The 17025-nt window shown below is 41.6% G+C and overlaps 1 protein-coding gene across 1 annotated transcript in view; it reads right to left on the bottom strand.

The window, feature by feature from the left end:
• Positions 1-15148, bottom strand: part of CCDC85C (coiled-coil domain containing 85C) — a 125351-nt gene extending 110203 nt beyond the window's left edge. Inside the window, exon 1 of the mRNA XM_075329659.1 lies at positions 14165-15148. Within this exon, the coding sequence (XP_075185774.1) occupies positions 14165-14879 (715 nt within the window). The 5' untranslated portion in view covers positions 14880-15148. The remainder of the gene's footprint in view (positions 1-14164) is intronic.
• Between the last annotated feature and the right edge of the window lie 1877 nt (positions 15149-17025).

The raw sequence follows: 17025 nt of genomic DNA, 5'->3' as shown, positions 1-17025 counted from the left end.
GGCAGAGACAGGAGGGCTGGAGAAGGTGAGTAAATGTTTTGGTTTTTTTTCACTGACACGTGTGTTTTCTCCGGTGCGTGTCACATGGGCCCGCATCCACACTACATCCGTGTGGTACGGGTGCGGGCCGTGTGACACCCGTGCTGCCGGAGAAAACGTGGACATGTCAGCGTGTAGAAAAACGCACACACGTACAAACGCACACGGACACACGTTCCGTGTGGTTTTACGTGCGTGTGCCTGCTACAATAGGGTAGCATTGCTGAATGTGTCTCCGTGCCGCCGGTACGTGCAAAGAATGGCAAACACGTACCGGCGCCACGGAGGAGTGTCGCAGGCCTTATTGAGAGTACCCACATTTTTTTTTCAATTATTTATGGTGCATTTTTTTTCTCTCTTTTAGGGGCTCAGGATGAATTCACACATTTGTGTTATGTGATCCAAGTATGAACTGTGAAGCGCAGACGTGCGGGGGTCCCCCAACCCAAAATTATCAGCTTTATAAGGGGATAGGAGGTTGTCGGAGACCCGCGGCCGGTCCCCAGGCTCAGAACGTCAATCATAGGTGTGGATCATTCATATACATCAGGTGAACACCCCAAAAAGTAAACACCACATCATACCTCTGGATGGAATACCCCTTTAAGTTCAGCTCCTGGGAAAGCTAGGTGGTCTTGTCTACTCCCACCCAGCTTTCCCAGGCTCCTAAATGGCAGTCCTTCTAGCTATGCAGTATAATGGGAGCAGCAATGTATCTATAGACAGATTTGCCATTCAGGGTCCTGGAAAGGTAGGGTGACACCCCTGAGGGCTATAGTCTGGAGGTAATGGCCTTAATGTACAGCAGTCACTCAGTATATATCTATATTTACTTAACAGTCCACATTTACCCAGAACGCCCCATTTGACCAGAGGGCATCAAATTTAGGTCAAAGTCTTTTCGCTGCAGCGCACGGAGCGAGGGGGGTGGAGATGTGATTACGCTATACATAGTACATTATGGGCTTTTTACAGCGGGCATAACATGAAAACAGTAATGAAATGAGACGTGTCTGGGTGCACAGGGACGGAGCCGAGACTGTCTCACAAGACCATTTCTGTTGCTATGGAAGAAGCTGGAAGAAAAAGAAGACGCATGAGCAAATGTTCTCCTTAATGTAAATTCCCCAAGACATCAGAGAACATGATCCACAAAGCTGGTGCAGGAAAGAAAGTCTGCAACATTGGGCAAAATTCAGACACACAGCGCCAAACCCCCTGTACAGTCATAGAGCCGCCTGAAGCCACCACTAGAGGGAGCTCTAGAGCTGATCGTAGACTGAGACCCAAAGTCTGAACATTCTCAAGGCTTCAGCCTAGATCTAGAAAGAAAGAACAGCACTGTGATCTCAGAGCGTAACGCTGACTTTGCTAAATATTCCTGAAGGTCTTTTGCAGTCATGCAGGGGATTCTGATTTACGTCTATAGCAGTCCTACAGACCTTACCTTGACCTCCACTGTTCCTGGTAACATCCATTTCTTAATTACATTTCAAACTGAGGAAAGGGCAACTTGAAAATGCTTTGCTATCTTATAGTCTTCTCCTGTTTTGTGGGTCTGAACCACTTTCAGAGTGCTAGGCAGCTGCTTAGAGGAATCCATGTTTGCTGTTTTTTTTCACAAGGTTAGAGGAGGCTGTTTTTTTTATAAATCTGTGAAATCTACATCAACCGGCCTTTCCTAACGATGATAATGAACAAGTCATATCCCCAACAGGCTAATTACGGTCTGAAACCTTGGTCAAAGTTATCTTAGCACACAAATCTCCAAGGGTGTGCAAACTTTTGCATCAGCTCATTTTCCTATTTGCAAATTTTAAAATGTAAAAGATGATTTATCTTTTTTTGTCCAGGACGCTGCAGCAGTGGTGATGAGGGCAGCCCGGGGGGTGTCTGGAGAGACCTCAGAGCACAATAAATGTCCTTTCATGGCAATTGGGGCAGTTTCGAATAATATTTCAAATTCCATTGCAACTTAAAGGGGGTGCTCCCCACTAAGCTATGCCATCGCTTTCTGATCAGTAAGTGTCTGCCATCTGAGATACCCACCCATCCTGAGAATAAAGGGGGCTCGGTACTACTTTAGTCTTAATTTTACCGTGCACAATGGAGGTGGTGGTCCCCTGGGAGTGCAGATATGCTGCTGCCCGCATTTACCAGCATTCCATCTCCTGTATTCTCCAGAGGTCAGACCCCAACCAGAGAGATGTGAATACCCCTATAAACCTAACAGACTAATACACCGTGCCAAACTCTCCGGTCAGGAGATGTATCTAGCTCACGAATGGTTGTCTGGCCAGCATACAACTGTAGGGCATCCATCCCAGTATTTGTCACACAGACGTCATGGTGACTTATGGCGTCGTCGGGATCTGTTCAGACTGCAGACTCTGACACTGCACCTGATAACTTCAGAGGTCTGGGCTGACTTGAGCGTGGGCAAACAGACTGGTAGTTCATAGGCAGGCTAGCAAGAATGAATCTCTGCTGATCTGCTTGTCAGTCATGTTTAATCACATGTTGTGGGGGAGCCAATCACATCTGCTCCCCTGCTATAAATGTTGGCTGGACACGTCCATTAGTGCCAGCTATAGCTTCTCTATACTGGTCTGGTGAGATGTTGTGATCCAGACTAACTGGTGGTTATAGTACTTGTTGCTGTGAGCAGTTGCGGAGTTAACCCTTGTTGTCATTTTGTCTCTACCTTCCTGCTCTTACTTTTCTCTCGAGTCTCTCATTGTTAGTTGCTGTGTGTGTAGTGTGTCAGAGTTTAGGTCCCACCCCCCCATGTCTGTTGCTGTGTTTCCATCTCTCCTGCCCTGTCCTTCCCTTGTGTAAAGGGGAAATAAGATCAAGTCTGGTCAGGAGCAGGGCCAGCGATGTGACTCCAGCATCTCCACTATTAGCGGTAATCCTGACCGTAGGGATAGCCTAGGGTCCCCTGGCGTGAGGGACAGTATAGGAGCCCCTGTCCCTCTATTTCTTACAGTCACATTGTGACAGTATGAGACCATTTATGCAAAAAAAAAGTCCCGTTAATCTCCAGAAACGGAGAGCAGCATTTTCCATTCGAGTCTCGGCTTTGAGCTGTTACTGTATCGGGCACAGTGATCACAATCTTTGGGAATTTCTATTGTGCAATTTGTTATAAGAGACGGATCTGCCGCCCACCCGACACTAATCGCGCAGAGAATGGAGTAAAGCGCTTCGGGGGTTAAAGGATAAAGATCGACTTAAATGAGATTGATAGAATCCACAGGGGACGGTCCGTCCGCCTCCGACACGTAGCGACCTCTAGGGGGCGTACAACGGGGATACAGCGAATTATAGCACAAGAAGGGGGAAAAAAATTACTGCTCTGTACTCATTAACCCTTTAACGACAGGGGGTGACCTGCTACAGATGGCTTCTGGTTATGTAAGGAAATAGATCTGAGATAGTAACAGTTCTCAATTGAAACACATTTCCAGGAGGAGTAACAGAGGGACATTGCAATGCAGTTTTAAAAAAGAAGGGGTTTGTCCATATTTTAAAGGGATGTAAGTATCTCCTTTAACAGACGTGTCAAAGGAGCGGACAGATGCCTCAGCTTGTTATGGGCACGTTCTGCAGTATGATTGCAGCTCTGAAGTATTCGGATTTTCAGTGTTTCTGGGAGGATTGGCAGCGCACACAATACACTTTCTTTTTCCTTATTTGAGCATAGCAGAAGTGGCTGTCACGTTCCATGATATATTCAAGGTTACTTCTCAATAATGTCACCCGCGTCCTGTAACTTATCTACCATTCAGCTGTTTTTCTTCTCTGCGTTCCAAAGGTCAATATAGTAACGTGACCAATGAGCGGGATCGGCAGGGAGGGTGTAGGTGCAGGATGACCCCAGCACAGGGGAGTGCAGAAACCGGACCGCCCGACCAACAAGGCAAAGTACAACACACACAACTAGGGTTGTCTGAAATTCATTTAGGTCACTATTATAGTAGTTATATTCTTGTACATAGGGGCAGTATTATAGTAGTTATATTCTTGTACATAGGAGCAGTATTATAGTAGTTATATTCTTGTACATAGGGGCAGTATTATAGTAGTTATATTCTTGTACATAGGGGACAGTATTATAGTAGTTATATTCTTGTACATAGGAGCAGTATTATAGTAGTTATATTCTTGTACATAGGGAGTGGTATTATAGTAGTTATATTCTTGTACATAGGGGCAGTATTATAGTAGTTATATTCTTGTACATAGGGGCAGTATTATAGTAGTTATACTTTTGTACATTGGAGCAGTATTATAGTAGTTATATTCTTGTACATAGGAGCAGTATTATAGTAGTTATATTCTGTATATAGGGGCAATACTATAGTAGTTATATTCTTGTACATAGGAGCAGTATTATAGTAGTTATATTCTTGTACATAGAGGGCAGTATTATAGTAGTTATATTCTTGTACATAGGGAGTGGTATTATAGTAGTTATATTCTTGTACATAGGGGGCAATACTATAGTAGTTATATTCTTGTACATAGTGGCAGTATTATAGTAGTTATATTCTGTATATAGGGGGCAGTATTATAGTAGTTATAATCTTGTACATAGGAACGTTATTATAGTAGTTATATTCTTTTACATAGGGGGCAGCATTATGGTAGTTATATTCTTGTACATAGGAGCAGTATTATAGTAGTTATATTCTTGTACATAGAGGGCAGTATTATAGTAGTTATATTCTTGTACATAGAGGGCAGTATTATAGTAGTTATATTCTTGTATATAGGGGGCAGTATTATAGTAGTTATATTCTTGTACATAGGGAGCAGTATTATAGTAGTTATATTCTTGTACATAGGAGCAGTATTATAGTAGTTATATTCTTGTACATAGGGGACAGTATTATAGCAGTTATATTCTTGTATATAGGGGGCAGTATTATAGTAGTTATATTCTTGTACATAGGGGCAGCATTATAATAGTTATATTCTTGTACATAGTGGTAGTATTATAGTTATATTCTTGTATATGAGCAGTATTATAATAGTTATATTCTTGTACATGGGGGCAGTATTATAATAGTTATATTCTTGTATATAAGCAGTATTATAGTAGTTATATTCTTGTACGTAGGAGCAGTATTCTAATAGTTATATTCTTGTATATAGGGGGCATTATTATAGTAGTTATATTCTTGTACATAGTGGGCAGTATTATAGTAGTTATAGTCTTGTACATAGGAGCAGTATTATAGTGGTTATATTCTTGTACATTAGGGGGCAGTATAATAGTAGTTATATTCTTGTACATAGGAGCAGTATTATAGTAGTTATATTCTTGTACATAGGGGGCAGTATTATAGTAGTTATATTCTGTATATAGGGGCAGTATTATAGTAGTTATATTCTTGTACATAGGAACGGTATTATAGTAGTTATATTCTTGTACATAGGGGGCAGCATTATAGTAGTTATATTCTTGTACATGGGGGCAATACTATAGTAGTTATATTCTTGTACATAGGAGCAGTATTATAGTAGTTATATTCTTGTACATAGAGGGCAGTATGATAGTAGTTATATTCTTGTACATAGGGAGTGGTATTATAGTAGTTATATTCTTGTACATAGGGGGCAATACTATAGTAGTTATATTCTTGTACATAGTGGCAGTATTATAGTAGTTATATTCTGTATATAGGGGGCAGTATTATAGTAGTTATAATCTTGTACATAGGAACGTTATTATAGTAGTTATATTCTTTTACATAGGGGGCAGCATTATGGTAGTTATATTCTTGTACATAGGAGCAGTATTATAGTAGTTATATTCTTGTACATAGAGGGCAGTATTATAGTAGTTATATTCTTGTACATAGAGGGCAGTATTATAGTAGTTATATTCTTGTATATAGGGGGCAGTATTATAGTAGTTATATTCTTGTACATAGGGAGCAGTATTATAGTAGTTATATTCTTGTACATAGGAGCAGTATTATAGTAGTTATATTCTTGTACATAGGGGACAGTATTATAGCAGTTATATTCTTGTATATAGGGGGCAGTATTATAGTAGTTATATTCTTGTACATAGGGAGCAGTATTATAGTAGTTATATTCTTGTACATAGGGGCAGTATTATAGTAGTTATATTCTTGTACATAGGGGCAGTATTATAGTAGTTATATTCTTGTACATATGGGCAGTATTATAGTAGTTATATTCTTGTACATAGGGGCAGTGTTATAGTAGTTATATTCTTGTACATAGGGGCAGTGTTATAGTAGTTATAGTCTTGGACATAGGAGCGGTATTATAGTAGTTATATTCTTGTACATAGGGGGCAGCATTATAATAGTTATATTCTTGTACATAGTGGCAGTATTACAGTTATATTCTTGTATATAAGCAGTATTATAGTAGTTATATTCTTGTACATAGGGGCAGCATTATAATAGTTATATTCTTGTACATAGTGGTAGTATTATAGTTATATTCTTGTATATGAGCAGTATTATAATAGTTATATTCTTGTACATGGGGGCAGTATTATAATAGTTATATTCTTGTATATAAGCAGTATTATAGTAGTTATATTCTTGTACGTAGGAGCAGTATTCTAATAGTTATATTCTTGTATATAGGGGGCATTATTATAGTAGTTATATTCTTGTACATAGTGGGCAGTATTATAGTAGTTATAGTCTTGTACATAGGAGCAGTATTATAGTGGTTATATTCTTGTACATAGAGGGCAGTATTATAGTAGTTATATTCTTGTACATAGGAGCAGTATTATAGTAGTTATATTCTTGTACATAGGGGGCAGTATTATAGTAGTTATATTCTGTATATAGGGGCAGTATTATAGTAGTTATATTCTTGTACATAGGAACGGTATTATAGTAGTTATATTCTTGTACATAGGGGGCAGCATTATAGTAGTTATATTCTTGTACATGGGGGCAATACTATAGTAGTTATATTCTTGTACATAGGAGCAGTATTATAGTAGTTATATTCTTGTACATAGAGGGCAGTATGATAGTAGTTATATTCTTGTACATAGGGAGTTGTATTATAGTAGTTATATTCTTGTACATAGGGGGCAATACTATAGTAGTTATATTCTTGTACACAGTGGCAGTATTATAGTAGTTATATTCTGTATATAGGGGGCAGTATTATAGTAGTTATAGTCTTGTACATAGGAACGTTATTATAGTAGTTATATTCTTTTACATAGGGGGCAGCATTATGGTAGTTATATTCTTGTATATAGGAGCAGTATTATAGTAGTTATATTCTTGTATATAGGAGCAGTATTATAGTAGTTATATTCTTGTATATAGGAGCAGTATTATAGTAGTTATATTCTTGTATATAGGGGCAGTATTATAGTAGTTATATTCTTGTATATAGGGGCAGTATTATAGCAGTTATATTCTTGTATATAGGAGCAGTATTATAGTAGTAATATTCTTGTACATAGGAGCAGTATTATAGTAGTTATATTCTTGTATATAGGAGCAGTATTATAGTAGTTATATTCTTGTACATAGGAGCAGTATTATAGTAGTTATATTCTTGTACATATGGAGTAGTATTATAGTAGTTATATTCTTGTATATAGGGGGCAGTATTATAGTAGTTATATTCTTGTACATAGCGACATTATCCTATCAACCGTATCAACAAGGAGCCCAACTTGCGATATACGTTACACTAATACAATAAACCACAAGTACCAGCAATAGCAACAAGATCTGGAACAAAGGCAGCCACCATCCCGCATTAGTGTAAACCTGTAATTACCAGCAGTAGATGCGGCTCTGTAGTAGGATGTGAGCAGGTTACGAGTCTGACAGATATAAAAGTGCTATTGTTATGTTTATTTAAAAAAAAAAAACAAAAAAAAAAAACTTCCGTGAGGGACACAATGTGAGCTCTGAAACAACGCAGGAAACTTGACTTTCTGGATTCCAGGAATGACACCTGCAGAGCTGAAATCACAGAGCGGCGACACTGACTCCTGTCCTGAGGTCAGACAATGCACCGAAACCGTCAGCTTCACCTGGATGTGGACCAGCAACCAATAAACGATCCCCGACTTCCCCCGAAGCACAGGAAAACTTTATATAAGGTGTTTTTTGTACATCTGAGTGGTGTTTGCATTATATACAGGCGTGTATTTTTTCTACCGTTCCTATAGAGAAACCTATTAGCAAAAAAATCCTAAAAAATAAATAAATAAATAAGCAACATTACCAGAAGATGCTGTGTTTTGTAAACAAAAAATGTCACAAACATCGCACCGGTATATCGTACATCCAGACTTTTTCCAGGGATATTTAAAAAAACAAAAAAAAATGCCATCTAATGCATTATGGATTATACATATCTTCGGAGCAGAAACACTAAGTTTTAGGAAAGTCTTTAGGATTTGTCGTTTCCTTATATGTTAGGTTCCCGTGGAGTTTAAAAAAACAAAAATGATAAAAACAAAAGCAAAACTCCAAAATCCTCATCAAAATGCCCCTTCAAAACAATTGTCCAATTCTATTCATTTCTATGAGAAATCCACTTTGCAGGAATTTTTTTAAAAACTTTTTTTCTTTTCTGAAGAGTTTTGACACAAAAAAGTGCACATCACTATTGTGGAGAACGCTTCCCCAAACTAGGCACTATCCAATCAATAAACTACCACAACTTGGCATCGGAATTAACCAGCCAAGTAAGAAGTGATTCAATACAAAGTTGCTATCAAAATCTTAAATATTTTATTCACAGTGAATTCATACAATAAATGTGTAAACAAGAGAGCCACTTTTCATAAAGCGAGTGGCGAAACGTACGTCAGGGGTGGCGGGACGCATGGCCAGGCATCTCATTTACTAATGTAAGTACTCTTTATCCATGATTGGTATGCATTTTGCACCTTGCAATTTTAGTATATTATTTAGTGATCGTGCATCATAGTCAGTACAGGTGGTCGTATTAGCATTTGAGATACTGTGGATGGTCGCCAGGTGGTGGCACTGATGTATTATGTATATGTATATTGACGGTAATTGATTGATATTAAAAATTACCAGCGGGTGTGGCTGGAAATATAAATGGGAATTCTTTATATCCCTTTATTTAATATATCGATCAGTATACCGTTTTTATCATATAATCCCACCAATCACCACAGTGTACAAGGGTATAATACCATAATGATGGCAGAGATATACCGTAAAATACATATATACTAGTATCAATCAATAGCCTGCAAAAAAAAAAAAAACAACCCTACAAACACCAGGAAAAAAAAAACAAAAAAACAAAAAACAACTCTTCCAATACCTCTATAAAGGGTGCTTTACACGCTGCGACATCGCCAACGATATATCGTCGGGGTCACGTTGTTAGTGACGCACATCCGGCGTCATTAGCGATATTGCAGCGTGTGACAGCTAGGAGCGATGATCAACGAGCGCAAAAACGTGAAAAATCGTTGCTCAGTGACACGTCGCTCCTTTTTATAATATCGTTGCTGCTGTAGGTACAATGTTGTTCGTCGTTCCTGCAGCAGCACACATCGCTGTGTGTGACGCCGCAGGAACGACAAACATCTCCTTACCTGCGTCCACCGGCAATGAGGAAGGAAGGAGGGGGGCGGGATGTTCCAGCCGCTCATCTCCGCCCCTCCTCTAAAATTGGACGCCTGCCGTGTGACGTCGCTGTGACGCCGCACGACCCGCCCCCTTAGAAAGGAGGCGGATCGCCGACCAAAGCGACGTCGCAGGGAAAGTATGTGCGTGCGACGGGTGTAAGCCATGTTGTGCGCCCCAGGCAGCGAATTGCCCGTGACGCACAACCGACGGGGGCGGGTACGCTCGCTAGCGATATCGATATCACAGCATGTAAAGTACCCTTAAGGCTATGTGCGCACTAGAAAATTGACTTTTCTTAAGAAAAATCCGCACCCTCTGGCAGAATACCAAACCAGCGGCAAAAAACATGGTAAAACCGCACCCACGGTTTTGCCGTGGGTTGGTCCCTGCGTTTTTTTACCATTATCTATGGCAAAAACCGCAGGTACCTGCAGAAAAGAAGTGACATGCACATTAATTCCGCAGAGGAAATTCCGCGGGTAAATCCACAGACCACAGGTATAAAAAAACGCAGCATTTTTTTATACCCATAGGTTTTGCTGGGAAATGACTGCAGACATGTTACACACATTTTCTGCGGTAAAATCCGCAGCTTGCGCACATGGCCTAATTCTATAAAATTCAGGAGAACCCATTGAAATTTTGAATAATTTTTCAAACATAAAAGACACTTCAGGAAACTCTGGAGTGATTTTTTTTTTTTTTAAATCATCTTTTTCTGGTCAGTGCCGAAGTGTTTTTTTTCCTTGAAAAACTTGAAGCTTATGGCTCCCAATGGGGCAAGTCTTTAATTGCTCTGGTCTTTTGGAGACTTTTGGGGCCCCTTAGGCACCAGGGTCTGGGAGTGATTGCAAGCTCTGCACCCATGGTAGTTGCACCCCTGGCTAATATCTGAGAGGTTGCATGAACCATCGGTAGATATAAGCAGATGTGATTACACTGACGTAGCAGAGCACAGAGCTGAAATACTCTTTTAATAAGGTAGCATAAAAATTAGAAAAACTTCCAAAAACACCTGTCCACAGGTTGAGTTGGGTATTGGCTGCACAGTCAGCTCCAAACTGGGGTTATCACTCTCTGGACTGAAAATTGAAGTTGGTTTGGGTCAAAAGAAGATCTGACTCTAAGGCTATGTGCGCACGTTGCGTACTAGCCCTGCAGAAATTTCTGCAGCGATCTGAAGAGCACATGTGCGCTTTAGATCGCTGCAGAAATGTCCGTAGTGAGCGCCGATTCCATGCGCTCTGCCTGCAGCTCCTCCCATAGACAGAGCAGGAGCTGCCGGCAAAGCGCAGGAAAGAAGTGACATGTCACTTCTTTTTGCGCAGCGCTTCGGCAGTAGCCGAAGCGCTGCGCTCTTAAACGCCACGTGCGCACGGCCCCTGCACAATCTCCATAGACTGTGCAGGGGACACAGGACGCATGCAGTTACGCTGCGCTACAAAGCGCAGCGTAACTGCATGTATTTACGCAACGTGCGCACATAGCCTAAAACTGAGCTTTCCTCCTTGTCATACATCACGGAATTATCTATGGAAGTAATCAAACCTCCGGTCAGTCCCACCATCAGATGAATGCATGCTCGATGGCAGAGAAGAGGATTTTACTCATTATTTTTCCAAAATTGTCCCTCCTTTCTTTTGTATCTTCCGCCACTGATCTGTATTTTGGAACAAGTGTTTGCAGACTGGATTGTTACCAGCCATAAACATCCTGATGATAACGGCACCTCTGCAGATAGTCACTGACATTCAGGATGTATTTCACAGCTGGAAGTTAAGAAAAGAAGAAAGCCTGCGGAGATGGGACATGACCGGGCAGGTAAATTCAGTCTCTTTTGTTAAAGGTTTTATATAGAGCGGAGAAGCGAGATACAATGGCTTTCCAAAGTGCCTTATTTTGTTTCCTTTTCGCCCAACCTATGTGCTGAAAGTACCATTTTAACTGCCTTGTTTGTGATCTTTTAGTTGCTGCTTTGAACTGCTGCTGTAGCAAATATTCACCCACATCTCCAGCTCCCTGTCTGAGCATGGGGGGAGAGGAGCAGAGAACCTCACACAAGGAGTGAAAGTACAGATTCTTGCTACAGTTCAAAGCAGTTACTAAAAAGTGCATGGACTAGGCGGTTAAAACAGCACTTTCATCATGGAGTTTGGGGGAAAATGATAAAAAATAAAAAGGTAATAAAATATATTACAAAGATTCATAACATTGTAAAAGCTAAACAAGAAGTAAATAAGTTTAGTTGCTTTTTAAATTCTCACAGAGAAAAGGGCACAGTTCCAAACTATGGAACCTAATTTGCCGCCATATGGTGGCCGCTTTGAAGCTAGGTATTCTGCCTATGAGAATGCCTCCATGATAAAGTATACAATGGAGCAAATAAGCGGCACATAGAGGTGCAACCTGGGTTTCTAGCTACTAGAATTTGTAGATTCCTAAAAAAAAAAAAAAAAACTCAATTTTTTTCTCGAAATGCTGAGTTGTCCAAGTCCACCTCGACTATATGGCACTAGCAAAAGCTCCTCCGCTTCCTCCTGTAGTATGTACATTGCACACTACTTATCTGTATTGACACCAAGCAAATAACAGACTCTTGGAAAGGAAATTCACAGAGGAGCTCGTCCCACAAGATCTACAGTCACACACTCATCACGTCACCGGTAACAACTTCCGAAGATATGGCTTTGGGTGTTTTCGACTGTTCTCCTCAAACATCCAGGTTGGAATCCAAACCATTAAAAATCTAAAATAACAGGTGTGATTGTAGTTGATTTATTTCACTGGAGTCCAGGACATGAGGAGGTGCAGCCTGGGGGATCTGATATCGGGAGGCCATGGTAGTCGCCGATGCAGGTTTCATTTACTTGACCATGGACAACCCAAGAGTTGTCTCTTTTAATAAAGTTAACAATCTAGTCTTGTTCTTTTTGTTCCTATGAACAAGTCATAAAGTATTTGGAACCTACTGAGTCAACGGTGACCATTTTGCTGTTCTTGTACCTGCCAGCAACATCTAGGGCTCCTCTACAGTTTAGGGTGACCCATAAAGGGATGAGCACCACTGGTTCCCTAAAATGAGAGAGCCACATCATCTGTAGTCCACCTTACTGAAGCTAGAGGAATCAATGACCAGAAAGAGAAGATAAATGAGGCTCCTTCATTCTAACAACGGTTGGGCAGTCTTGGCTCACGAGCCTTCACCGCTAATGTCTTTAGTTATGAATCCGATTATGACCCCCAACAACTGAAAGAACAAAAGATCCTTCATGCCCCTTTGGTTCTCGCTGGACTCTCTCGGGACTCCGGAGAGACAAAGAGGGGCCCACTGATATTGTCCTTCTCGCGAGAAGACATTTCTTCCTTCCCCATAGAGCGACCTTTATGGTCAACACATTATTTGAGCAACAACCCTGGATGCAACCCATTCAAGAAAAATCCTTCCCAATTTTGGAAATCATCTCTGTTGACATCAACGGATGTAAAACTTCCTGCTGTGGGTGGACTAAGCTGTAAAGTCATCTTCTACAGAAATCCCATTGTCATCACATAAGTGTAATTTTAATTAGACATGAGTTGTTTCATGGGTGTAATATCCTTCTTATATGACCGATCTATGGTTCATTCTCATAAATCCGCATTAAAAGCCACCACTCTTTAGCCATGTCATCCAGGCTTTACGACAAGACAACGGACTACTATAATGACCACAGCGGTCTCATCGTTCGTGCGCTATCTGCTTTACTGCTTCATCCCATTAACAAGTTATTCCCAAAGTTAAGGGTCCAATAAAACATTTCCTGCATGTGAAGGGTTTGCACAACCTGTTTTAGTTCAAGGTCCACCAATGTCAAGCTCTTCGGAATAAGGTGGGATCAACCCTAGGAGACTTTAAAAGGAAAATTCTTGGTGGTCCTACAATGCTCCTGAGGAGCCGAATTAATGTGTGGATCCGCAATACCTGTCATAGAGAAGTTTTGGGCAGTCCTGGTCCATATGGTCTACATCATCACCTACATCTAGGAAGTACTGATGACTAAGAACTTGCGTGTTTTTGAAGTTTTCTAAAGTATTAAAACCCAGTTCATGGCAGAAGACAACTAGGAGGAGAAGAATGATCCAAAATATATAATTGAAAAGCCCAAAGACCCCAAAATAAGACACATCATTGATATAGAGACCAGGGGCCAACAAGGCTAAGGAGAATCTTACATATTCCTCAAGACTGAATGATGTACACACATGAGCTTACATGTCTCGGACTACACACTTTTTTCGGAAAGCGCCTCGAAAGTGTCCTCGTCCAGAACACATTAGAGGTCAAGGCCAGATACATATAGATACAATGTATCTGCTTCCTAGATATTTTGCGTCTCCCCTTTAGCTCTGGAAATGCCACCGCTTCTGATTGAAATGCATATTATCAAACACCAAACAAATCACAGTCAGCTCGGAAGAGGAAGCCATGGACTTACCATTCAACCCATTAGGGATACTTCTGTGGTGGGGAATGGTGGAGATGTCATCTGCAGATCTCCTGATGGTCCCAGTTTTATTCTCCACTGGTTTGGGGTGATGAGGATGATGGTGATGGTGGTGGTCAGGGCTGCCCGCACTGCCAGTACTTGAGGTACTGCTGCCATCCCCTACATCCCTGGCCCCAGAGCTTCCATTCATATTGTTCAGACTGTTTTGGCTATCGATGGAGCTCCTAGACCCTGCCCCATTCCTCTCCTCATCCAGCATGAGGACTATCTCCTTCAGCTCCAAGTTATCTCTAATGAGAGCCTCCTGCTTGGTTTCCAGCTCCTTCAGTTTTTGCTGATATGACCCTACCTCCTTCCACATCACACTGGCAGTGTGTCTCCCGAACCTCTGCCATTCCCTGGACAGCTTCTTCCCCTTTTGCCTATCATCATCCAAAAAGCAACACAGCTCCCTGAGCTCCTGGTTGTCATCTTGAAGTTTCTGGTTGACGTCCTTCAGCCCCCTGATCTCATGGAGATGGACTTGCAGCCTCCTGTTTACATCCTTCATTAGATTGCCATGTTCCACCATCACATTCATCTTCTCAATCTCCACTTTCCTCATCCTCTTGATGAGGTCCTCCTTGCTCCACCTGAGAAGCTCTTCATCTGAGATCTTGTTCAGGTCTTCTGCAGACCCTGTTCCTTGGGAAAGCTTTGCCATGAAAAATCTTCAGGGATGCAAAAAAGAGGGAATCAGAATTCAATCAAACTCCCCTTTCTTTGGTAAAACTACCATTCCTGGGGTGCTATACCGCAGATTCCTGCATCCCCCATGGTGCAGAGGTCTCATGCATTGCAGGTGAGAACTTGTGCAAAAGAAGACGCTGTAATCCCGGAGTTTCCAGCCTCAGAGCCCTCCAGGTCCTGCAGCAGCCCCTTATCTGTGCACGGTCCGGGCTGCTCTCGCAGCTCTCCGCTCTCAGCTCCTGTGAAGCCTCCTCCTCCCTCCCCTACTGCCTGTCCTCTACTTACTGAATTTTTTTCTTCCTCCGAATCAAGCCAGCTTTATTGACAAGAGCATTGCCTGACAACACAATTCAAACTGGGTCAACGTTCTACAGCTTCTTAGAAATAAAGTAATAGGTACTGACGTATATACACGTCTATACAGCTGCGGGCTATTCACTAAGGCTGCTTTCACACATCCGGTTTTTCCTGTGCAGCACAATCCGGCGCTTTGCAGAAAAAACGCAACCTGTTTTTTTGCCGTCGGTTGATTTTTTTTGCATAGATTTAGGCTAGTTTCACACATCCGGTTTTTGCGCTGCGGCACAATACGGCGCTCTGCAGAAAAACCGCAACCGTTTTTTTTGCCGCCGGTTGCGGGTTTTTTTGCATAGACTTACATTAGTGCCGTATTGTGCCGCAGGGGCTTGCGTTCGGTCCGGTTTTTGCCGCATGCGGCAGATTTAGCCGATGCCGCGGCCGGATGGAACGTTGCCTGCAACGTTTTTTGCTCCGGCAAAAAAAAACGCATCGCGTCGCATCCGGCCGCTGCGGCGCATTTTTCAATGCATGCCTATGGACGCCGGATGCGGCGCGATGCGGAAAAAAACGCATCCGACCGCCGCATGCGGTTTCTTCCACTGCACATGCTCAGTAGTATGCCGCAACCGGAAAAACACGGACGGGCAACATGTAAAAATTTATGCAAAGGATGCGGTGTTTTCGCCGCATCCGATGCATAGGTTTCACAGCCGGATTGAGCCGCACTGCTCAAACCGGATGTGTGAAAGTAGCCTTACATTAGTGCCGTATTGTGCCACATGGGCTTGCGTTCCGTCCGGTTCTTGCCACATGAGACAGATTTAGCCGATGCGGCGGCCGGATGGAACGTTGCCTGGCACGTTTTTTAGTCTGGCAAAAAAAAACCGCATCGCGGCGCATCCGGCCGATGCGGCGCAATTTGCAATGCAGCCATCCGGCCGCCGCATGCGTTTTTTGCCACTGCGCATGCTCAGTAGCGTGCCGCAAGCGGCAAAAACCGGACAGGCCGCATGTAAAAAACGTATGCAAAAGGATGCGGTATTGTCGCCGCATCCGTTGCATAGGTTTTAGAGCCGGATTGGCCGGCTCTGCTAAAACCGGAGGAGTGAAAGCAGCCTTAGGAATAAAGTAATAAAGCAAGCAGAGGTACTGACGTATATACACGTCTATACAGCTGCGGGCTATTCACTAACATGGCTGCTATAACACTGTAAGTGATAAAGAAAAAAGTAATTGCTGAACAGTATTATTTTCCTTCTAAAGTGTCATTAATGAGTTATGTACTGTATATCAATATTTACAAATAAACTGATATCCTGAAAGTTATATAATAAATATATCCTGGATATTATTATATAACCTACATTATATCAATATATTTATAGTAATTATTATTATAAACTGATATAATGTATTTTAGATAGATACAGTGCTGGCCAAAAGTATTGGCACCCCTGCAATTCTGTCAGAGAATACTCAGTTTCTTCTTGAAAATGATTGCAATCACAAATTCTTTGGTATTATTTTCTTCATTTAATTTGTCTTCAATGAAAAAAAAAAAAATAATTATTGTCATAAAGCCAAATTGGATATAATTCCACACCAAACATAAAAATGAGGGTGGACAAAAGTATTGGCACTGTTTGAGAAATCATGTGATGCTTCTCTAATTTGTGTAATTAACAGCACCTGTAACTTACCTGTGGCACCTAACAGGTGTTGGCAATAACTAAATCACACTTGCAGCCACTTGACATGGATTAAAGTTGACTCATCCTCTGTCCTGTGTCCTTGTGTGCACCACATTGAGCATGGAGAAA

The sequence above is a fragment of the Anomaloglossus baeobatrachus genome, chromosome 12 (genome assembly GCF_048569485.1).
Source record: "Anomaloglossus baeobatrachus isolate aAnoBae1 chromosome 12, aAnoBae1.hap1, whole genome shotgun sequence".
Taxonomy (NCBI): domain Eukaryota; kingdom Metazoa; phylum Chordata; class Amphibia; order Anura; family Aromobatidae; genus Anomaloglossus; species Anomaloglossus baeobatrachus.
The sequence above is the reverse complement of the archived record's forward strand: the minus strand, read 5'-3'. Positions and strand labels throughout refer to the sequence as shown.